General features: G+C 35.5%; 2 protein-coding genes across 4 annotated transcripts in view; one reads left to right on the top strand and one right to left on the bottom strand.

Annotated features, from left to right (window-relative positions):
* LOC116164624 (ecdysone 20-monooxygenase) overlaps nucleotides 1-1,807 on the top strand; it is a 7,218-nt gene extending 5,411 nt beyond the window's left edge. The window contains exon 3 of the mRNA XM_031478824.1: nucleotides 307-1,807. Coding sequence (XP_031334684.1) covers nucleotides 307-1,223 — 917 coding nt within the window. The 3' untranslated portion in view covers nucleotides 1,224-1,807. The remainder of the gene's footprint in view (nucleotides 1-306) is intronic.
* Nucleotides 1,808-3,221: 1,414 nt separating this feature from the next.
* Nucleotides 3,222-23,496, bottom strand: part of LOC116162894 (C3 and PZP-like alpha-2-macroglobulin domain-containing protein 8) — a 239,325-nt gene continuing 219,050 nt past the window's right edge. The window contains exons 13-23 of one of the 3 annotated variants that reach the window (XM_031476654.1): nucleotides 14,812-15,040; nucleotides 14,024-14,174; nucleotides 11,351-11,509; nucleotides 11,077-11,298; nucleotides 7,067-7,280; nucleotides 6,219-6,480; nucleotides 5,262-5,871; nucleotides 4,870-5,213; nucleotides 4,673-4,824; nucleotides 4,072-4,625; nucleotides 3,222-4,017 (exon numbers count right to left, since the gene is read on the bottom strand). In XM_031476654.1, coding sequence (XP_031332514.1) covers nucleotides 3,440-4,017; nucleotides 4,072-4,625; nucleotides 4,673-4,824; nucleotides 4,870-5,213; nucleotides 5,262-5,871; nucleotides 6,219-6,480; nucleotides 7,067-7,280; nucleotides 11,077-11,298; nucleotides 11,351-11,509; nucleotides 14,024-14,174; nucleotides 14,812-15,040 — 3,475 coding nt within the window. In that variant the 3' untranslated portion in view covers nucleotides 3,222-3,439. Of the gene's footprint in view, nucleotides 4,626-4,672; nucleotides 4,825-4,869; nucleotides 5,214-5,261; nucleotides 5,872-6,218; nucleotides 6,481-7,066; nucleotides 7,281-11,076; nucleotides 11,299-11,350; nucleotides 11,510-14,023; nucleotides 14,175-14,811; nucleotides 15,041-23,496 lie in introns of all 3 variants that reach the window. The other 2 variants (XM_031476652.1, XM_031476653.1) reach the window with 2 other exon arrangements.

The raw sequence follows: 23,496 nt of genomic DNA, 5'->3' as shown, positions 1-23,496 counted from the left end.
TTTAAACTTCGCTAATAAAATACTGACCTGCATTACCAAAAATGCGCTTTAATCATGCATATGCTGATTTACAACTTGTTTCTTCATTTTTTGTTTGTAACAATATGTTCCGGCAGTTTCTGGCCAAGGGGACTATAATTTTCGGATTCAGCGCAATTCTCTTGCTTCCTCGAGGAATAAACGAGCTGTATATTATCATTGTATATACACCTACATAATGATATTATGTGGTAAAATTTGGAGGCAGAGATTTTTTATTTTTCTGTTATTCCAAGTCACATTCAATTAATTTAATCTATTTGACAGGTAAATATATCGAGGATTTAAAACCACTTGCGGAACGGTTAGGACTAGAAGTTACATGCGCCTTAGTTCTTGGACGACGGATGGGTTTCCTTCAACCTAACGGTACGTCGCCTACTACCCAAGCTTTATCTGTCGCCGTTCATGAGCATTTCTTGGCTTGTCGAGACACATTCTATGGGTTACCATTTTGGAAAGTCTGGCAGACTCCTGCGTACAATCATTTAGTACGAGGTGAAGAAGCTATATACACCTTAGCGTTAGAACTAATCGAATCGGCTAATGAGGAGACTGAACAAAGCGCGATTTTTCAATCTGTCTTACGTGCAAATATTGATAATCGTGAGAAAACTGTAGCAATTGTAGATTTTATTGCGGCCGGTATCTATACTTTAGGTAATTCCGTTGTTTTTCTGTTACATTTGATTGCAAGTCACGAGGAATGCCAAAGGAAACTATTGGATGATCTCAATAATGGATCTACTACTTATCTAAAAGCATGCATCAATGAGGCTTTTCGCATCATTCCAACTGCGTACTGTTTGGCACGTGTGACTGAGCAAGATCTTGAGTTATCTGGATATTATCTCAAGGCAGGAACAGTGGTGCTGTGCCATGCTGGTCTGGCATGTCAAGGTAATGACAATTTTCAAGATGCTCATTTATTTAACCCAGACCGATGGATTGGAGAGTCTAAAGCTAACACTGTTTCGACTGCAACTTATTTGGTAATTCCTTTTGGTATAGGGAAACGCATTTGCCCGGGTAGAAGGTTTGTGGAGCAAGTGTTAGTCTCTTTACTGTCTAATGTTGTTAGGGAGTTTCATTTTACCTGTATTGATGATTTAAAGTTACAATTTGAATTTTTACTGGCACCAAAAGGACCTGTTGCAATGAATTTTGTTGACCAAAATATATAAGTACATGGGAAATTTTTCAGGGATATTGATTAGCATGTTAGCTTATTAAGGTTCTTTTACCTTTCTATTAAAGGTGAATAGAACACAAATATTTAATTGTAATTTTTAAAGAGGTTTAAGACTATTGTAATTATAAGACTGATGAAGCAAACAAGTTACACAGCATCAATAATTATTATGGACCAAAAAATTTGTTGGCTGTAGTACCAGAACCTGCTCTTATTTTTTTATGTAAGTTTTGTAGTTCGCACATCTTTATGTGTGTCATAAATGTTTTGTAAGATTACAAATTCATTCCTCACTTTTACATTTCTTCCAGTACAAATGTATGTTCAAACTTGTTATCTATTATTTAAGAAGGGAATGTGATGTTTAGATAAGGATAGTGTTAAGTGCATTTGATATGATACAACATGGTTTAATAGGACTGCAGTTTTCAATGAACATTAAGTACCTTGAAATGGAGGAAATTCCTTTTAATACTCTCTTACTGATTTGTTCTTTTTTTTTAATTTCTATGTTTATATTTAATTTTATATTCGAATCGTATACGTATAAATATTCAATAAAATTTGTTATTGCAAGTGTTTTTTTTGTTTACTGCATTCAAATTGATAAAAAATTAAGCTTAAAGAAAATCGAGATAATACCTATTAAGAAAAAGAAATTTGTACAAGACTTAGCTTGAGGATTGAGGTTTGTATAATCTATCAATATCGTTGTGTCTAGCCCGGAATTAATTAATCATTTCCATTAGAATAAATATTCAGGTCCGGAGTGGAAGTCGGAAAAACTAAAAAGGAATCTTCAGCCCCTTTAATATGTAAACCCCATTACAAAAACAATCAATTGCAAATAATAACTCAAGTTTTATGTAAAATCACTTATATTACATTTTTAATTAAATAATTTGAACATTGATATGACATTAAAGTACAACATATTCAAAATAGAGAAAAATGTATTATATGTACTTATAATGATTATTAAGCATTAGTTATAATAAAATATTGCTTTAACTCTTATCTTTTATCTTACAACTATTGTTAAAATGTGATCAGCTACAATGAACAATATTTGCATTTTTAACGTTGCAAAACATTAATAAGCAGAAAATAAATTATTTGTATTTACATTTATAGTTTCCTCAAATTCGGAAAAAAGTTATAAATATCTATTACTAGTTATTTAAATTCAGGAAAATATGTTTATTAATTTGACACTGCACCATTAATTAAAAACTAGTGATATAAAATTTAATTCTTTTCTATTTGCATTGAGCAATATTGTGTGTGCATTTTTAACAATATAAACAATGGATTACAGGCGACAAAGTGATAAGGTTTGTGGCAATCTTTGGCAATTTGTTAATTTATTTACAAGCTGATTATAAATATCGAGTTAAGCCTAAATTATAAGTTTAATTTCGATGTTTTTCAATAGATTAATAAAAATTTTATTTCATTGGCACACTTCTGTTTGGAATCCATATTCTTAAGAGATAATTTAAAACTATATATTATATTCCATAAGTAGGTACGTAACGATGCTAACATTAGTGGGCGGATATTTTACATCGATTTAATATGTACATTTTAAAAGTTAGTATTTTCTTACTTAATTCCAAACGCAAGTAGGCTAACATAGATCCAAAGTTATCCGAAGACGATTGTACGACCTCTTTTATTAATACCTACCTGTGTAAAAACTCGCATTTCTGTCAAATTGAGGGTTTTGCACTAATTTATATTAGCCTACAAGAAAATTTGAAACAACTTAATTCAAAATATCAATTGATAATTAAATACAAGTATCTAAACTAATTTCTAAACTAAAATTCCAAGTTGATTTATTGCGGTAAACCCTAATGGTTCCAAAATCATGTCTAAATTCAAAGCTACATAAAAATGAACGTGTTTATATATCTTTAACCAAATATATACATATAACATTTTTATTAAACCATTTCAGTACACCATTATAAGTGAAAGTGGGCAGTTGCAGAGAGGTTAAAAATGTTTATTTCACGTTTTATAAACAGCAAATCTCACTCATTCAGTATAAAATTTGACAAGGTCTCAACCCATGGGATTTTGACTAGAATTGGCTGTGCTATTATTTACACAATTTGTTAAATTTAAGTATGTGCTTAAATGTGAGATCAAATTTGACTTATAGTTAATCACAACACTTTTTTCAACTTGATTGTTCATGATTTATGTTATTTTGGGACGTTCGAAAGTGTTTGTGTTATGTTCTTTTTTGTTCATCTCGTCACTAACAGCTTCTCTTAACATTCCCCACAGTTCTTCCTTGTCCAAGAGTAAATAACGATCGTTTTTTATTTCCGGCGCAAAAGTCGCCAAATGTTCGTCGTCAATTTTGTTCTTAAGCAATGTTATCGGGAGGTTATGCTTTTCTGTATTAATATGCCGTATTGGCGACATAACTTTACTGGCTATTAAGTTTGTTTCGCTTTTAACACTTGTGGTAGTGGTAGGAACCACACTGGTATTTGCGGGTGTATGAGTAGTCCACTTATTTTTTTCCAGGGACGTGTGGTTGGTAAGGGAATGTATTGTGTTTTTTATAATGAATGCTATCTTCGGATTTCTCCTTGTATTTAATCCATTGGATTCATTTTGAAACTGGTGGTTATTAATGTTTTGAAGGGATTCGTCGTTTCCAATTGTAACTTTTACTTTATCTTGAATAATAATGTTATCCAATGTTAGAGGTGTTGTTGATTCGGTCTTGGACTGGTTTGAAAGTGGCGATGTCCTGTCGTTAATCGCTATGGCAGTTGGAATTATTAGTTCGCTTTCATCAAAGATTTTACTTAAATTACTTATAGAAGTATTGTCAACGTTGATGGTGTACGTCGAAATGCTTAGATCATCTATTTTGGACAGAGGATTTGGCGTATTCGTGTTGACATTAGTAACTGTACTTGCTTCAGGTGTTTCGGTGCTAGTATATTCATACGTAATATCACATTTTTGATATGCGTCGACTACTGGATCGTTGGCAGTAGTTGTATTTGTTCCAAACCACGTAATGAGATCATCGTCCGTTATTCCCTTCATTAAGACACTTGCACCGCTTGTATGGAAAAAAGTTTCAGCAGCCAGATCTTCTCGGGATGTTGGATAAATTCGAGCAAATGCCGGCCTAAGGGACGATATAATAAAAGTGCTGCGTACTATATATTGAACGCAAATTGGACAGTGCGTAGAAACGTTTGCAATCGCAAACCATATGTTGTTCGCCGAACATCCGTGCTGCATTTCAGCCATGCTCTCAGAAGAGTTCACCAGAATTTGAGTGATGGATGTTAATTCAAAACCAGAGAACAGGGATACCTCTAATCTAAGCACCCCCGATGGAAGTAGCCCTTTCCATCTGTAAACAAATGTGTTACCAGGGAACTTGCCATTGCCGCAACATACCGGAAGCAATGTTTGATCTTGAGCATGGGTAGTTTACCTTCAATTTCCTCAACCGAGCTGCGATCAGGTAGAATTTCTTGCACAATACCCGACCATAGGTCAACCAGTGCAGTTCTACTGGCAACGGAATACGTGGAATAATTTATTTTCCCCTGCAAGTAATAGTTTAAGATGTAAAACATGCTTAAAAAGCACACCTGTATTGTTGCACATCCGGCCCCAGTTGCATAAACAAACACTTTCGTTGGCAAACTAGGCAGATGCAACAGCTGTGTTGGTTTTTCAGATTTTAACTCAAGTGTATCAGTGAGCTCCATCCCGGACGTTGCTAAAGAAATTGTAAGCGATCGGTGTCGATCATTCACTAATGTGTCATAGTGAGAAAAGGCTCGAACGGCCGGATAGAGAAGCTCAGGGTGCTTGTCTAGCATGTGCGACCGGTAAAATAGATAACGCGCCACAGACTCTGCCAGTTTATATTCTTCTATGTGACAGAAGATGTTAAGAGCGTAAATTGCCGCTTTATAATCTTCAACTGTAGCTGTAAATATATGACTAAGAATACTCCTATTTATGCATACGTACTCACCCACAATAGGTTCTTTTAGTGTTTTATCTGAGTCTGCTTCGTAAAGCCAGTCGGCAGCATCTCGCTTTGGCATGGGGTGAGGCCATTCAAAATCACCCTCTTCGCTTATGGAAACGTTCAGTAATTTTTGTATGGCCCAACGTGCTTGCTGGCTTTTGTATAGTACAAGAGCGAATGTTGTAGCAGCGAGCGCTTCAGAGCTTTTGACACGCGTCACTACACGTTCTAAGTAAGATGCAGCTTTTTTGAAAGTGTAAACTTCTTCAGAATTTTCAAACGAGTAATCATGAAATGCGATGAGCGTTTCCGCTGTAATGATCACGACTTGTTCCAACATTAGAAGTTCACTGGTGCTATTCGATTCATCTGTATTATTTAAGTTCGCAAACGATAGTTTCGCGTCAGCCGGTAAGGGAGTAAAGCTGCCGTCATCTTCTTGTCTCGATTGAATCCATCGCATAGCACCTTGTATTAAATCGGGATCAACTGTGAAGTACGCCTGTGTTTCCATGAGAGCATTCAATATCGATACTGTAGACTTATGACTTCCAACCATTTGATGCTCACTAAAGGAGTTATCGGGTTTACGGCACGAAAGAATTGTTTGAATCTAGAAATAGTTATTTACATGAGTCTGGAAAATGGCACATTATTGGCGAGGAAATTAAAGTACGGGGACCATTTGGGGCCGAGTACTTTAATTTCCGGATTAAGTAGTATCATTTGACTGACGAGTTTTGAATCACATTTTTCCCGAAATAGTTTTTTTTCTAATTTTCATATAGATATTTGTATTAATAATATTATGTTTGGAAGTCTGGTAACGACAGGAGGCACAGGAAAAGTATAGTCAGATAAAATGTTCCACTTTCTGACTGTCATGGATACTAAATGAATGTTTTACGCCGATTTCAAGAAAACATAATTCCAGAAATGAGCGCAAATGCTATTTCTTACGTATTTTGGAAGATTTTCCAACAAATTCTTTTTCTCGCTTGCGTTAGCTTTGATTCCCAAGTGCTTTATTTTTAATATTGGGGCTAACGACGCCAAAGCTCCGGAAAGTCCTCCCCATCCTTCACGCTTTTTTAACATTGCAGGTAGAGCTAAGCCTCCCGATACTAAAAGCTCTCCCGACTCAGATCCTGGAACTAATGACTTCGGTGTATCCAAGTGAAGTACTTGAGAAAATCCCGATTCGTCGTTAAAATTCCAAATTCTGTAAATGTTCAAATCAAATGTAGGTGTTGTTGACTTAGGATTTAATTTATCATGCTGTTTGGGATTGTTTGTGCAGAAAACACTCGTTCTGTACGCGTTTCCGATAGATGAAATATTTCATTTTCGATAGGTATTTATGTGTTCGAAAAGTTCAGAAAAATCGGCAGCATTAATAAAAGACGAATACGTGCCAGGTGATGAAAATGCGAGTTTTAGTTTTAGTGTGACAGTTGTATTACATTTTTTGAGAGGTTTCTTGCGGCAAAGTTATATAGAAATAATTTGCAAATGCTTGAAACGTTTAAACAGCCTTTACAAAGAAAATGAGGGTGAGAAATATGCACCCTTGAGTATGCTGTAGCCTGTAACACAAAACTTTGCAAATTAAGTGGAAAAGTTATGGTTGGTAAAAAATATTTTCTGCAGTGCAAGGTGTGGTAGGTATATTAAAAATACTTCATGAGAAACGACCGAGATAAAACTATTTCTCATAACTTTGGTGCACGCTTGTCTCCCTCGTAACGACTTTATGAACAAAAACAGATGCTAACAATTTTTTAAGTAGGTAGTGCTGAAATAGTTACCTAAACTCGGCGGTGCTTCCCCATGCGCTAGCAAAACCGATTTGTTGAATTTTTATTTTTCTGTCCATTTTCCATTTTAAAAGCGTATTGTTGTGTAATAAGTGTCCGATTCCGAACGCTAGAGTGGCTTTCTCCCACGACAGCCAAAAAGTTTTCCAATCATCGGTTGATAATATTTGAGGTGTGTCGGCACTTGTTAAATGCACACCATATTCTGCAAATAAAATAGAATTTAGTGATTTTTAAGACCCCAAACGTACTGATTTCGCCTTTCCTTCACAACACATTCTCTAGTCTCCATTTTTGTACAGACTGTTTTGTTTTGATTTTTACGTTTTGTCGGGGAGGATACGATAGAGGCGTGTTAAGTTGATTCGTTCTCTCCCCTTAATTTTTGTAAATATAGTTGCATTCTGAAGATCGATTATGAACATCATCACAGTGTTTATAATAAAATAATACTGATAAACACCTACTTAATTTGCTGAAACTTGCGGTTGTTAACACTGCAAATTTGTGGTATTTTAAATGCGAGTAAAAAAAATTAGAATAGCTAATTAATACAGATAGACGAGGATATTGTGATATATTTTTAAATATAATTGTTGCAAAGAGAAAATGCTGTAAATTGTTTATATTTTTATACAATCACTCGAAATCACAAAATAGGGATTTTCCTTGAGCAAAATGCTGTAGTACACCACGAAGAAAATTTGTTTATCTAATACGTAGGTATGTCCACCAGAAGAACAAATCTGTTATTGCAAATATCCTGATTTTTATGATAAAACGAGTATCATTCTCAATGGGGCCATTGGATTTCACTCAGTCTCAAACACATTTTAACACCATACGCTAATAAATAAGGGACTTGCGAATTTAATTTTGATGTTGTTGGATTATTGGTAATTTTTCGACCCTTAGGACAAAAAAACTGGCCCCTCAACTCAAAACCGACTTTATTTTATATTCCACGCACTCGATTTAGTATAAAAAACAATACAAAATATATGGCCCTAGCTTACATTTATAACAAAGTTTTTAGAAGTTTAAAATCTGCATTCGTTCTCTAGATATCGCGCTGTCCCACTCCTCGCTGAACACCCTATATGAAGGAAAAACTGATTTTTTTTGAAAATCATGAAAATTACATTTTATAACAAATCGGGAACGTGGAATCTAAAAATGATCACACATTCGTCAGTAGCCCTTCCTTAGGGCTCAAAAAAGTAAAAAAAAGAAACGCACGCGGCCCTTCCGAATGACAGCTTCTTTATTTTTTGAGATATTGACTTTTTTGCACACGCTATAATTCTTCTTCTGTCTAAGAAAAAAATTGAAAATCAATATCTTTGGATTTTTTGTTGGAGTCATGTTTGATATCTGGCATTTTTGTTACTTATTTATTTGTTTAACCAGATACCATACAGAATGCAAGTATTCTAATTACATGGCATTGCTCCAAAGGTCACAAAATCGCCACGCAGACAATTTAATTTTTGGATTCTACGCAGTCGATTTATTAAAGAAGTTTTTGTTAATTTCAGATATTTGCATTTTCTCATTATACCTAAGGGTAAGGGGCATTTCACGGAAAAAGTGAAAGTTTTCATTATCTACGTGAAAATTACATTTAATACTAAATAAGGTGCGTACAATCCAAAATTAACCTCTTAGGCCTCTTAGGCGCCCAAAAAGTGAAAAACAACAGATATGACACCCGTTCACCTCAACATTCTCTTATTAGTCTTATTGTTTTGAAATAGGTATGTATCTTAATTCTTGCGGTTTTTTGTGTTCGACAGATGAGAGTGTGTCATTCTTCAAAATCATTTCTTATTCCAAAGGGTAAGTTTGCACTACCTTGCTAACGACTTGGACCTTTTCAAACATACCGCATCCCTTCATCCATGTTAAATTTTCTTTGCTTTTAAATATTGTCTCTGTTTCCCATTTTCTTGATTAGGTACTTACTTGATCGCAATCTAACATCAGGGAAATCTAGGTGGATCAAGTTAGCACCCCTAAATAAGCGCCCTAATTTGTTACATCGCTAAAATATGATGCTCATTTTGTGCTCATTGTGTGCCAATCACAAAATTTTTTGCACTTCTAGTTTACGAGAAAATCAAATCTTTCCATCGGGGGTCCAACTTAATGCTGGAACCCCATCATTGTTGTATCCACATGACACTAATACATAGTTTTTTATTCGTTTTGTGCTGATTTGTGTACCAGTACTCAGGTTTTGAACGCTTTTCCTTTCAGATTAATTCAAAAATTATAAAGCAGTGCCAACTTAACTTTTTTTTGGTAAGTATTTTATTACCCCTTGAAGTTGGAGCGACTTGAAACCAGTGACATAGTTTTGTGTACTTTGTGCTGATTTGTGCGCCAATGCCCGAGGTTGTGCACCTTCCGCTTCAGAGAAAATCAAAATGTCAGTTCGGGGTCACTAAAGAGCTCAGAATGAGCACAATATGTAGCGATGTAATAAATTAGGGTGTCGATTGAGGGGTGCTAACTTAGCCATGTATCGGTATATTGGCATTGCTATTCCCCATTTCGCTCTTGTTTGGTATTACTCGCATGCTTATTACCTTCATTAAATCTTTTGAATCCAATTTAATTGCTTGCTATTATTTACAATTAACCCTTTTCACAATAATTATAGGTTGTTTCCCCCCACTAAACACTAAATTTTATTAGAATCCAACCAGGATTTTCACCTTTCATCACTATTTGCGTTATTATCCAGTCCTTTCGGAACTCGATATTCTATTTTTCTCCGATTATTCTTTGCATTTTCATCTGGTTTCTTCTTTAATTTTTCGCATTCCTACCGAACTGTTATTTATTGCCGTTTCTTTAGGAATTCATGCTCCATATGTCTTCCTTAATAGGTAATTTCTTTCTTCAGTTCAATTGTACTTCTCTTGTTACAAGTCTATTGAGAGCAGTGGCACAATCAGAAATTTGCTTTGGGAGGTGCTAGAATTAAGAGTTGTTTTAGTACCTACCCTTTTTTCGGGGAGGAGGGGGGGGGGGGGCTGAAAGAAGAAGGGCAAAACTTAATTCAAAATAAATACCATTTTATTTTGTTGTTTTATTGTGAACTTACTTGAAAAACCTTGCGATTTTGGGCGAATTAAGAAACCCGCAAATTTTGCGAATGGGCGCTTTCCAGGGTATGAAGTAAACGCTGGCAACCCTGACGCAAAGACAACCGGAACATTGAATTCATTTCATTTGTCCACTTCTTGTCTATGTGTAGCCACTTATTCTCTTTAAAATTTTGGGGGGTGCTTTAGCCCCAAAGCACCCCCCTTGGTTGCTCCACCTGGTACTTCGGGTTCCGAAACAGTCTTACTCCAAAGTTGAGGTTACTTTTAGTCCGTTTTTTTACTCTCTTGGGACCCAAGAAAGAACCCGAGGACGAATTTGTGGTCATTTTTTTTTCATTTCAAGCACCCGATTGACTATAGAATGTAAGTTTCTTTATAGATTTTAGAGATAAGGCTTCAAAGAAACAGACAACAAATTACAGAAATGTAATTGAATTAATTCTCAGACAAAACTGAATCGAAAATCCTATATTGGACTTTTACGAAGAAAGTGTTGCAAGAATAAATTGAAAATGAACCTACGTTGATGATTCCTTATCCTCTTTGCATGTAAATTTCCATTAGATCATTCATTATTGTTGTGCAGTTGACCGAAACATCATATGGTTGCTAGGCATTAGAGAAAATTAATAAAACTTCAACATCGAATTCATAAAACTTAATGCTTCTTTCTATTTAAACGTAATAATTATGATAACTGAAAATCCAAGGAATACATGAGGAACACCAGGAATGATAAATAATGCTATTTAATATGTCCAAACACGTATGTACAGAAGCACGTTTAGCAGACAAAATTATTATAGTTTCAATTTATTTCTGCCACAATTTCGTTTTTTTCAATAATACCATAAGAATTAAAGGTTATAAAAAATAGTATCGTACCGTGCCTTCCTCTTCCCAACCACGTGACGGAGTTCTCGGAGTCGCCAATTGTAAGCCTATATATCTTATCCGATATTATCCGATTTTCCGCCAATGCGATATGCACAGAATTGATGATATTTGAACTTCCAGCTTTAATTTCCAAGACGACCCCCGCTCTGTTTCTCGGAGCTCCAATCCATTCGTATTTAAAGTTGTCGGATGTGGAAATGATGATATTTTCTGAAATTACAGCTCCAGTATAGAACTCCGCATTTCATTGTATTTTACCTACCATTCGCGCAAAAATACGCGCTTTCAGTGTCCGTACGCACGAGTCCCTCAGGATAAACCATAACGGTGGAAGAACGCATCACAGCTCCTGCAAGGGTAGCGTTCGGTATCGGAGTTTGGGTACCCTCACATGATGGACTACTGTATCCATTCACTTCAACTAAAATATGAACAAAAATAATTCATCAGAAGACTAGCCGTTAGAAATCGAATATTTACAGTAGGTAAATGACAACGAGACAACATTTACAAAATCCCAGTCCTTATAATTTAACCCTAATCTGCGTTGGTGTATGTCTCAATTAATTATACTGATTAATTAATTAAGTAAGTATGTCAGCGAATTGTGAGAGGTATGCAAATATTCAAATTAAGTTGTACGGCATACAACATCAAATATTTAGGTTGTCCCTTCCCTTCGTTTGTCTATCCTTAACCCTCGACGTGCTCGTCATGAGATTGCGACATAATTGCTCGCAATTTCTCGATATAAATTTCTAGATTACTACTGAAAATTCTTATTTGGATAACAATGCACGAAATTCAAATTACATGTGTAAATTTTCATACACCTGGAAGAAGAGAAATCTGTTACGGTGCAATAAAATTCTACCTCCTCATTCCTTTGCGGCGTAATCGCAGTTCTAAAAATTTAAATGGCATCAGCCCAATTGTTTAGCTAGTAATAACATTCGATAACCATTGGCCATTAAACCCTTGACGTTGGAGCGGTGACGAAAGTAACTGTATAGTTCAGCTTTGAGCACGATGTCGCTGTTATTAACAATCCTAGACGAATTCGTGATGCGGAATCGTAATGATACGCATTATTATAGCTTAGCCAAATTACAGTTTTGCCGTCCATAAATTAGGCAATACTGGAAATGAGTTTAATTTACTTTTACCATCTTGATTAAACGCGAAAATTTGATACCTTTTTCCGTTTATGGTGAAATACAGCTGAATTACCAATTTTACCCTGCCATTCTACTCTTCATGTTATTCTAATCAAAGATCTCATCGAAATGAATTGGTTTGTTCAAGATCAGTGGGTGACCAGGGGACGGGGATAGAAATTAATTTTATATTTCATGGTATTCTAATTAAAGGTACCAACAAAAGGAACCGTTTTCTACCAACTACTAAAAATGGGGTTGGGAGAGGGTTGAACTGGTTTTATCTTTCATGGAATTCATTTCTACCCGCCATAGCCTCCTCCTCAGCCCCTTATTGTGATCGGATATAATTTTTTATATCTCAAGAACAGATTGTCGTAGGAGGTACCTGGGAGTGGGAGGAAGGCATTCTTAACCAAACTTTCGGGGCGAATCTATGCAGGTCGAGGGCGGCGATTTTTAGATCTCGTAACACGAAACACTTCGCCAAGTTTTGAAGGCGAACCATGTGAGTTGTGTGCGCCATTCTTTCCGATCGCGTGAAGATTCTTTTTCAGTTGAAAGTACGAACTAACTGCTTCATAAAAAAGAATCGTTAGCAGCGCAACCGGAAAATGTGTACCACCAATTTCGAAGAAGATATTGTAGGGGGTGCTTTTTATATTCATGACGAGTAGCCATTACAAGTAAACTAAAAAGTGGCGGGTTTACGAAAAAAAAGGGGTACTTAATAGCGTAGCGGAGTTGACTGGTCGGCTGATGTAAATTACAACAGTGAATGGTGCGCAGTATTACCTCTTAAAGCGGAAGTGAATAAGTTTGTTTCGTATTCGTAGTATTATCCGATTAAGGTGCTCTCATTTAAACAAATTGTTGCCACGAAAGCGTTGAAGTCCAAGATGCAAAACGCTCATTGCGCTACAGTGTAGTGGCCTGGTGTAATTTTTATTTTCGGAAGAAAGGTTTCGCCTTAAATAGGACGTGAGCAAGAAAAGTAAAAGAAAAGTATTGGAGATGTAAAAAATGTAAAACCTCTTTTTTATAGAGAATTTAGTAAACTATATTTTTCATCTAAACTATTTCTACGTATCAGTAATAGTTGCCGAGATATGGGCAAAAAACTGGAAAAGTGTACCGTTTTTCCAAGATGACGGCTCGAGCGCAACAGATTTTGACAGGGACTTTTAGTATGTTCAATAGAAAGTCCCAATAAATGTGTATACCAAAATTCAAATTTTTATCAATTAATGTTTTTATTTGTCCAAAATTGCGCTAAATTGATTGGACTAATATGTGCAGACGCTTACTAATGTTATAAATATGTAGTTTCTGGGGTCACTCTTATTTTTTGTGTTCAAAGTGTATTCAAGGATATTCTTCATAAACTAATGCATCCCTTAATTAAAGCACTCATTAGTATACCTACTGTTCTTGTTATGTTTCGCTCACCGCCATACTATGACCCTTCGATGGTAATTACACCACCCATAGTCTCTTACGTATATTATTTTAATGCGGTTGATTTAAGAAAATATTTCTCTTGCTTCATCATAACGGAGACAGGTTGAGGGTCGTGTTTCATGATAGTGCGTGAAGTGGGGCTATGAATTGATTCAGAAAGCGTTAGAAGGAAAGAATTTAATGTAAGGAGCAACTTCAATTGCATACTTGTCCTGTAATGTCATATAAATTTTGTGCGCGAACGGTTAAACAGCGTAGCTGTACCCGTCTAGAAACTAGTGTCGACACAAAAATATTGATGCTGAATAAAATTTTACCTGTCATATTTTTAACACCTGAAGTTGTTACGAGAAGACGGACGACCAATGAGGTCGCCCCTTGGGGACCCAACCGAAGCCTTTCTGTGACATATAAAAGGCCATTGCTTAAAAATTGGGCTCCTTCACTCAACGCCAGGAGGGCTGTAACCTACAACAAAAAGAAAATAAAAACAGTCATTTCCTACATATTTTAGAACAATATGCTAGCCACGTACTAAAATGCGGTTTCTCATTTTCGTATTGCACACGTACATGCTCCAACTTTTGCAATTGAATAATTCACTCAAGACTATTTTATAAGATACAAGTAACTTTCCACATCTTACAAGTTGGATATTTCAGAACTAGTAAAATACCAATCGGTTCGGTGAGATAAAGAAAGGTAATTGCAATAAATAAAATTTACTTCAGCTCGCGGTTTCCGTGCCTGGAAGGAACTCAAACCGAAAGTTATTTTGTTCTCAGGAGATTACTTATACGTTAGATGCCTTTCAAAGTTATAGATTGATAATCTATTTTGCGCTTTCGTAATAATGTTATGGATAAAATCCTAGAGAAAATTACACCTTGCCTTTCTATAAAAAAAAGTAATCAACGGGCTGAATAAAAGTACGCGTTTCCGTAATCGGTCCTAACAAACGAGAGGCAAAATTAAATTATCTTGTTTGTACTTTGAGGAACAACGCGGAAGTTCATTCGCACTCCGACAAAGTCCAAACTTTTACTGTTCACTTTACTCATTCATGGACTTTCTCTATGATGTCATTTCATGGATAGGTACTTACATCCATGCAACTGTTGAGATTATTGGCAATTTTAATATCAACTTCTAATGTCTCTCCCACACGTAAACTTGGAGGTAGATAGAATTCCGCTTGTAGTGGTCGAAATACTTGTACATTCACAGATGAAGAAAATCTTAATCCTCCACTAGCTACCGTCAATGCCCATAATGACCACTTTCCCGCTTCTTGAGGAGCTGGAATGGTGAGTCCAGTTGAGGCAATTTCAGATCTGAAACAATACACTTAATTAAAAAAATTGCCATCATATTGTATCTACCAATAGAAAAATAACTTCTATAATTAGTAACAAAGGTTTTATATTACGTGTTGCTGATATATTTCGGTCGTTTGAAAGACTATCGGCTTCTACTTATTACATGTAGATAATTGCTATCTTTGATGGTTTGCTTTGAAGAGAAAGTATCTTAAATTAGTAGAATTTTATTTAAAAAAATGTTCATGTAAAAATTCCCATTAGCTTCAGTAAATTAGGATTTCAGCGATGCTCTCCTCTTTGTAAACCGGCACCGCCTAACTTTTAATTCAATTTTCCCTTAAGTTAAAAACGCACCTGCTCGTTAAATGCCGTGCTATAGGTAATAAAGAAAGACAAATCTGGATTACGATAACCGTAATTAAATTGCCACCGTTCAATTCTCAAATTTGGATTGTGCAAGATTATTGCACTGGTACTGCATATAGTAAATACCGGCAGGAAATTATGCAAGAGATGTTATCCGGCATGAACTACCAGTATATTTTAAAAGCGATGTGCACTAAAAGAGGTATTTACTGCAAATGAAACAATTCCTTCAAATTTTATGCATTTTCCGAATGCATTTACCCTTACATTTTAAACCTTCTATTTGCAATTCGTGTCCCATTACAACGGGAAATGGTGTGAATTTAAATTTATGTGACCGCGTACTTCTATGCTGCACATGCATATAAATCTCTCACAGACATTACTTAAAATTTACTGTCTTTCTTGGGCAGCATTGTTTGGAACCCGTTAGCTTTGAATCACCATCATGAAGATACGTCCGAAAATTTATTGCGTACTGCGGTTTGTTATATGTAGTAAATGTAAATGTTTCTTAAACTCGTACATTACTTAGTTTCGCTGTAATTAAACGCTTGGTTTATTGCTGTTGCAGATCCAAACCATTTAATAGATTGTGCGGGTTTAATAATTGTGTTACAGTTAGAAAACGTTATGTGTGCTTTACTAAACTAGCCCCCTACGTTCAATGCACTACCCTGTAAATTAAGACACAAAAGGCACACCAGAACATTTCTCCTCAATTGTACCGTTTTCGTTTCATCCTCTATTTCATCAGAAAAAATTATTTGTCGTCGCACTAGTTCATAGGGAAAATGTCCGCTTTCCTGACTTTATAATATTATATTGAGTTGGTGAAACACCCTGCATTATACCTGCAAATTCAGATTACTGCCCTTGTCAGACATTTATTAATTAGTTATGAGGAACTGAGCTACAATCCCAATATAGAATGGTTAGAAAGATTCATGCTTGAAATGTGCGCATAATCAACATTTTACAACATAACGTTAATGATTTCGTTGCCTGTCTCTTTAATTCGTGCTTGAAGGTGATCAAGATCATTGATTGGAATCTGAAACATTATCTTTGATTATTGCCTTCATGTAGTAAAGTACTTAAAATTGCTATGGTTGCTGTCCATATTTCAACGATTAATTTACAAACGTCAACATTTTATCGGAGGTAAATACACAAGAGCTTGATTTTTAATCGGATAATTTTATTTTTACACGAAAATTTTGTTGCAACGGAAAAAACTAGAGATCAAAAGTGTGAGCTGGAGCAATTTTATCATGTGCTTTTGATTGAGAGTTTTTTCCAGGAAGCAACAAAATTTGAGTGAATTAAAAATAAAATTATCCTGACTTAAAACCAAGATCGAGTGTATTTTAGGAAGACTAATAAAATACAGTAAATTTTACAACCACTATATATTTTACGCATTTTTATCGCATCGGATTTTATTGGTCAAAGACGCTTAGACAATTCCAAACTTGCTGTTGCTTAGATCGAAACTGTCACTCCGAACAAGTCCAGCTAATGTGCTAATTTCGAATGCCCAGTTTTGCTGCAAATTCTTTCGCAGCAAATATGATATGAGTTTTTTCCGTTGCGACAAAACTTTCGTGCAAAAATAAAATTATCCGATTAAACATCAAGCTCTTGTGTATTTACCCCCGAAAAAAACACTATAACCAATGAAAAATTCGACATCGTCATTGTGAAAGTTAATCCGCCATTGTGGGCGTTCAATATTTTACGAAGAAATTATTATTTTTTTTTTATTAAAGCATCCAGCCTAACTGGCCATACAGCTTGCTGTGGTTATTAGAACAATTTGAATTAATTATTTTGAGATCACAACTTAACATGAATTTCAGGATGTATGACATTATTAAGACGTTCGGTTTACCTATAAATGAATTTATATGGAGGGGGAAGGTGATTTTTTTATCATGTGCTCGAAGAAGTTTAATAAGTTGTTCTCGCTGTTCATCAAATCTAGGACATTGCCACAAGACATGATTCAGGTCCTCTTCCATGTAGCCGCACTCACAGTTAGGGCTATTCACAATTTTTATTTTAAATAGTGATTTTTTGAGATTGTAATGGCCAGAGCGGCATCGATTTATAAAGGTAATTAATTTTCTAGGAATGTTAAGGCCCTGAAACCATGGCACTTCCCTCCTGGAATGACATAGCTCAAAATACTGCACTCCCTTGATTTTCCCTAAGTTTTCTATGTAGAAATTATATTCCGCCATTATATTTTTCCTGATTGCTGCAAAAAGATCTAATAGGGTACATGACAGTGGAAAAATAATAAATAAATGTTTGTTTCATAAGATAGGGTAAGGTGTCAGGGTATCGCAAAATAACTTTCTTTGGTAATGTACACGAGAAACTATTATATATTAGTAAAGCTAAAATTAAAAACTAACCACATTTGTCACGTGATATCAAACGCCAATCAGAGCGCGTGGCGTCATTATCCTAATCCTCTGTTCGTTTGTAGAGTTTGTCTACGTTTTTTAATTTAGTGCTTGTTCCATTTTATAGTGATTATATTATCCTAATGTTTAGTTTTTAAAACCAGATAAAAATGGAAAGTGGGTATACGACTGCTGATAGCAGCAAATCTGCCAAACAGTGATGAAATGATGTTGGGAATATTTCTTGCATCAAACACAGATTTTTGTTCATCAGAAAACTGCCTTGTAGGTTTTTAAGTTAAGCTTAGATTTTTTACAAGACATGTAGTTACTTAAGAGGAATGTGTACTTAAGGTGCTTTGCTTGTAGGTCATCGAAGCTATCATATGGAGATGATCAGTAAGCTATGTCCACTTTAAGAGTTTTCTGTTACGAACATTTTGTAGATAAAGGTCTAATTTATAAAGTATAGTTCTTAAAACAATTTTTTTTGGAAAAACAGTTTTTATGGTGGGCACTCTTATGGAACCACACATTGAGTGCAGTCGAACAGAAGACTCTGTTAAACCAAATTTTGGCCGCAACATACAGTTCACGCAAAGCTGTATGCAGTTTCCATAGTTGTCGACGAAGAAACCAATTATTTTCTTTGCCCTACCATCAAGCTGCTTTTATAACCCCTCAGAGTCCAAAGGAGTACCTACTAGTGTCGATAAAGTCTCTTTTATCACGTTTAACAAGTCATGATCTACTCCAATTATTCGAAACTCTATCACCAAATGGCTCAATCGTATTCGGAAGTTGTCCAAATTGTCGTCTACCGCAGGCCTCAGGAGTTAACGTACGTGAAAAATGTGCTACTCATGTCAATATAGTTTTCTATGTTACGTTTAATGAGCAATCGTCGAAAACCCTTTTGGATTTCTCTACTCCATGAAGCATTTGAATGATACAGCATCCTTGGAACCAGATTTGCCCGCCTGGGATACTTAGCTGTGCTACAGAAAAATGTGACTACTGAGCCCTACACCACGACAAAGTGTACTCCATGGTAGGGCACCACTTACGGTAGTTATAATTCATCACGAAATCTTTTAAACTAAACGCTGGGGTTATGTGTTTATAATTGTCAGGACTGTGACGTCACAGACACCGCCATGACACAAAACAGCGTTTTGGCGCTAGAATAAAAATCTACAATTTAAATTGCATAAATTTGCAATAATATGATTTATTTTGCTGAAATATCGTATTTTAAAGTTATAGTAGAGGTATACGAACAGTTATAACTGGTTTTAAAAAATTTGTTTCAATCTATTTCGCACGTATTATAAGACTTATAAAGAGTGTGAGCAATTGTTTCTGGCGAGAGCAATCCCATTCTCGATGCCCTCGAGTGGAAATCCTCTCTCTAGAGTCTTGCACTGGTTCGTACTTATATAATTAATATGAATTAATATGCTTGTGGAAGTTGAGATGTGTATCGAAATTGATACCCAGAAATTTGGCTGAATCCGACTCAGTTATCTCTTGTCCATTCCTCTTAATCGTAGAAAAACTGTTTTTTTAGGAGAGAGAGAAAGACCAATAAGATTCAAGTTTTCATTGATGGTGTTCACTGATTGATCGAGGATTCGCACATCTTTATTAACATTTTTAGTACGAATGTCATCAGCGAATTGTAGTATATTAGTATTGGAGGGAATGTTATGTTCAATTTTCGTGACATACGAATTGTATACCTAGTAATGTACTCAGAACTCCTCCCTGTGAGACACCTTTGTGAGTGGTTTTGGGGCCGTCAACGGAGGAGCAAGTGTAAATAAACCTTTCATAGATCATGAACTTTATAAATTTGAGGGGTTTGCTTGGGCAACCCATGTTCACCAGTTTCCCTACTAAAATGTCAGGAAGGACATCGTTAAACGCGCCCGAAACATCTAAGAAAGCAACTAGTAGCTGTTCATGTGATCAAATCGCATCGTCCGCCTCAAGAGTCAATATGGCCAAATTGTCAGCACAAGATCGCCCCTTTCTGAACCATGACTGAGTGGCGGGGAGAAGATTATTGTGCTCCAACCACCAGCGAAGTCTATACCACAACATTAGCTCAAACAGCTTGGAGCAGCAAGAAGTCAAAGCAAGTGGTCTTACACCCTCCCCGTACGGTTTACTAGCAAAGTGAATGTATATTTGTTTCCATGCTGATGATTTCCTCGTTCATGGAATGGGTTAATTTTCTTAACTTCTATAGGTACACCTGGATATTATATAATAATACTTCGTACGTAAATATGTTTCCCGAACTTTGTTACTATTTATTATTCTTAAAAAACCCTCAGTAAGCACTTACACTAATCAATTCGCCGTTATAGTTACGTTTACAACAATAAGGCCGATTGAACGGAATTTATTATAGTAAATATTGACAGTTTTTAGTTAGTATTTCGCCACTTGATACGGTTTTATCAAATTTCACATTTTTCGGCATATCTTCGAAAGTAATTGGAATAGCATGGCAATAACTCTTTAACTGCACATGTTTTACCTAATTCGACCATCGCCGTATCATCTCTGGTTTCCGAGATCCGTATCATAGACATCCTTCCTTATCTTGGACACAGTGCAGTGCAGTGCAGTGCAGTTGATAATTATGGTCAAACTCCTACGAAGGGGTGTACACTTAATTGTCGTCCGTACAATCATTTTCACAATTCGATAAATCTTTGATTTGGCATATTCAGCAATTTTGCATCCATGTAATTGTTTCTAATAACATCCATTTCAAGACTAAAGGCATTTTTTTGTAAGTTCAACCTCTAAATCGCATACAAACGTACCGCAAAAAAGTAAAAAAGTAACGAAATTATACCAAATGTTCCATTTCGGACATAATTTACTCTTACGGAGATTGGAACAATTTGCGGAAACAAAACGTTGCGCTTCGAAGCGAAACCTTGCAGCGAACAAAAGTAATTACCGGTACAATAACTTTCCAGTAGGTAATTAACAATTCTGATCGTTTATGAGAAGATTAATATTACACTTCGTTAGGCGAAGATTTGCCCAGAATTCGCGAATTATAATTGAGAGCCACAAACAGCAGCATCTATTGTGTATGTTGTTACATTGTAAGGAATTTTTATGTGGCACGCAGAAAGTTTGGACAATGATTGTTGAATGTTACGTTGTAAATATTAAAAACCACATTCGAGCTTGATTTATTAGATACAGACAAATTTTGGAAACAAACAACTTTTTACTAGTTACATGAAACGAAGGTGAACTTTTGCAACTTTCCTATTGAATTAACAAACAATGGGGTATATTTGTCTTACGTTTACGTATAGAAAGTTACATAAGTAAAACGGGTAAACGTGTGCTAAGAGAAGTTGGTTCATTAATTTGTACCGAAATTAGAGGACTGCGTCTTATGGCAGTTGTAATTTAGACCTTCCTTTTCACGCTTTTTATACCAATGTTTTAATCTAGGTCACAACATTCATAACAGCCATTAGAAGATTAGTCATGTCCTTGTATCTTGTAGGGCGCGAATTATAAGAGGCTGGCATTTTGTTGAAGATAATTACTAAAGAAAGCAAAAGGATAAACTGTACGATATTTTTTGGATGAATGGAGTAATTCAATCGTTGGAAAAATGTGAAAGTACTGCTTAGGAATGACTTTATATTACTATGGTTTTAAGTGTTGAATAAAAAATTTATTCACTGTTTTAAGTAAAACGGTTACAATAGAACAAAACGTCTGTAATACGTAAAAATGAAACTAAGAAATGGATATTCGAACATAAAACAGGGTTGGAGTAAGTTGAATGTTGATCAATTTCCACCAGTATCCATTTAATACATTCTATTCCTCTATAAACTTAGTTTCTACCCTGGTTTCTACCTTTCGTAATGATTTGCAGATTAATGTTGAATCACTCTTGTTAAAGGTACATTTTTTGACAAGCACAGTCTGTACATTGTCGAATTTTTGTCAGTCATTTGTTCTTAGTTAAAAAATCTTTGGATCACATCAATAATATAAGCTAAATTTTTTAATTTGTTCGTTTCGATAGCGCAACGCTGGAATGCCTCAATTGGTGTGCATTTACATTTATAATTTAATTATCGCTATTTCGTTTTGTACGTTCTCTTGTTTGGTTTTCACTTTTTAATTTTATAGGGCCAATTCCGTTTAATAATCCATTATTAGATTTGAGACATTCCTCTCAAAATTTAACGGTAACTAGCCTTGTGTCTCAAGCAAAAATTCTTGAAATTCAAAGACGATTAAATGCCAGTACTTCGTGGTCGAATTTAATAACGTTCAATCAAAAATTTTAGATTCAACTGATGATCAGGAAGGAGAAGACGATCATCAATCCCAGTTCGAGGACATGTACTCCAGTTCGCTCTCCATAGCCTAGTGTTACCTACTAGTCACAAAATTAGCGAGCCAACAAACAGCAGCACCTATACGGAAGCCAAGTTTAACCTTCCAATTCCTAAGTTTTCAGGAGAACTTGTAATGGAACCGAATTTTCCCGATTTGGGGACAACTTAAAAAAAAACTACTTCACCTCGTTTCACCCTCCCCCCCAGGGTCATTCCCTTAAAAATTTTAAATGACAAGTGGTATCGAGTAATAGCTTGTTTGAAAAGTCTTTCGAAGTCCTTTATTTTAATTTTTAAAAATCGGTCGATTCGTTTTCGAGAAAATTAGAAAAATCTTTATTTAATTTATTTAATCGACCTATCTTAATTTGTTCAGATAGAAAACAAAAACAAACGAACATTTAATGAATTTAATTTGCTGTCAGTTACTTTTGTGACAATCTTGCGATATTCAAATGATTCAATTGATTCAGATTTTATCTAAGATAAAGATTTTTCTAATTTTCTGGAAAACGAATCGACCGAATTTAAAAAATCAAACGTCAAAATAAGGGACTTCGAAAGACCTTTCAAACAAGCTATTATGCGATACCATGTCATTTAAAAGGGAATAACCCTGGGGGTGGAGGGTGAAAGGGGGTGAAGTAGTTTTTTGTTTGTTGTGTAGTTTCCTCCTTGACAAACCTTTTAACGTGACGCTCTTTTTATTGGACATAAACATGTTATTTTTAGCGTATGTTCCTCAAAGTGAAAAATCGCTATTGGCTGCACCTAGCGCTGCACTTTGTCGTCCGTCCGTCCGTCCGTCACACGTACTCCTTCTACACCACTGAACCGATTTGGGCGATATAGGGCTCATTTGAAAGGGCTTGGCCCAAGGATTCCGTGCATACCGATATTTTTTGGTCAAGCAAATCTAACCCCAGTTTTAAATTTTGGTATTGCGCATGAAAGCAGTTAAATCAAATATCCTATGTAGGCACTTTGAATCAAACTAATACCGGTTTCAAAATTACTGTTTACACATGCTGTATGTTTTATTTATGAAGGTATTCAATGAAATTTCTAATGTAGACAATGTGCAATGCTATTTACGAAAGCATTTATTAAAAGCTCCATATGTAGACACTTCGAATAAAAGTAAAACTAATGCCCATTTCAAACTTTGTTTGTATTTGTATACGCTCCACTATTTTTCATTAAATATAGACTTCGACGATAGGCGGCTCATTTGAAAGAGAATGGGGTAAGGATCTCTTGCCTACCGGTATTTTTTCCCGGTCCTAGC

The sequence above is a fragment of the Photinus pyralis genome, unplaced genomic scaffold, assembly GCF_008802855.1.
Source record: "Photinus pyralis isolate 1611_PpyrPB1 unplaced genomic scaffold, Ppyr1.3 Ppyr1.4_LG2, whole genome shotgun sequence".
NCBI lineage: Eukaryota > Metazoa > Arthropoda > Insecta > Coleoptera > Lampyridae > Photinus > Photinus pyralis.
This window is presented reverse-complemented; position numbering and strand designations above follow the sequence as displayed.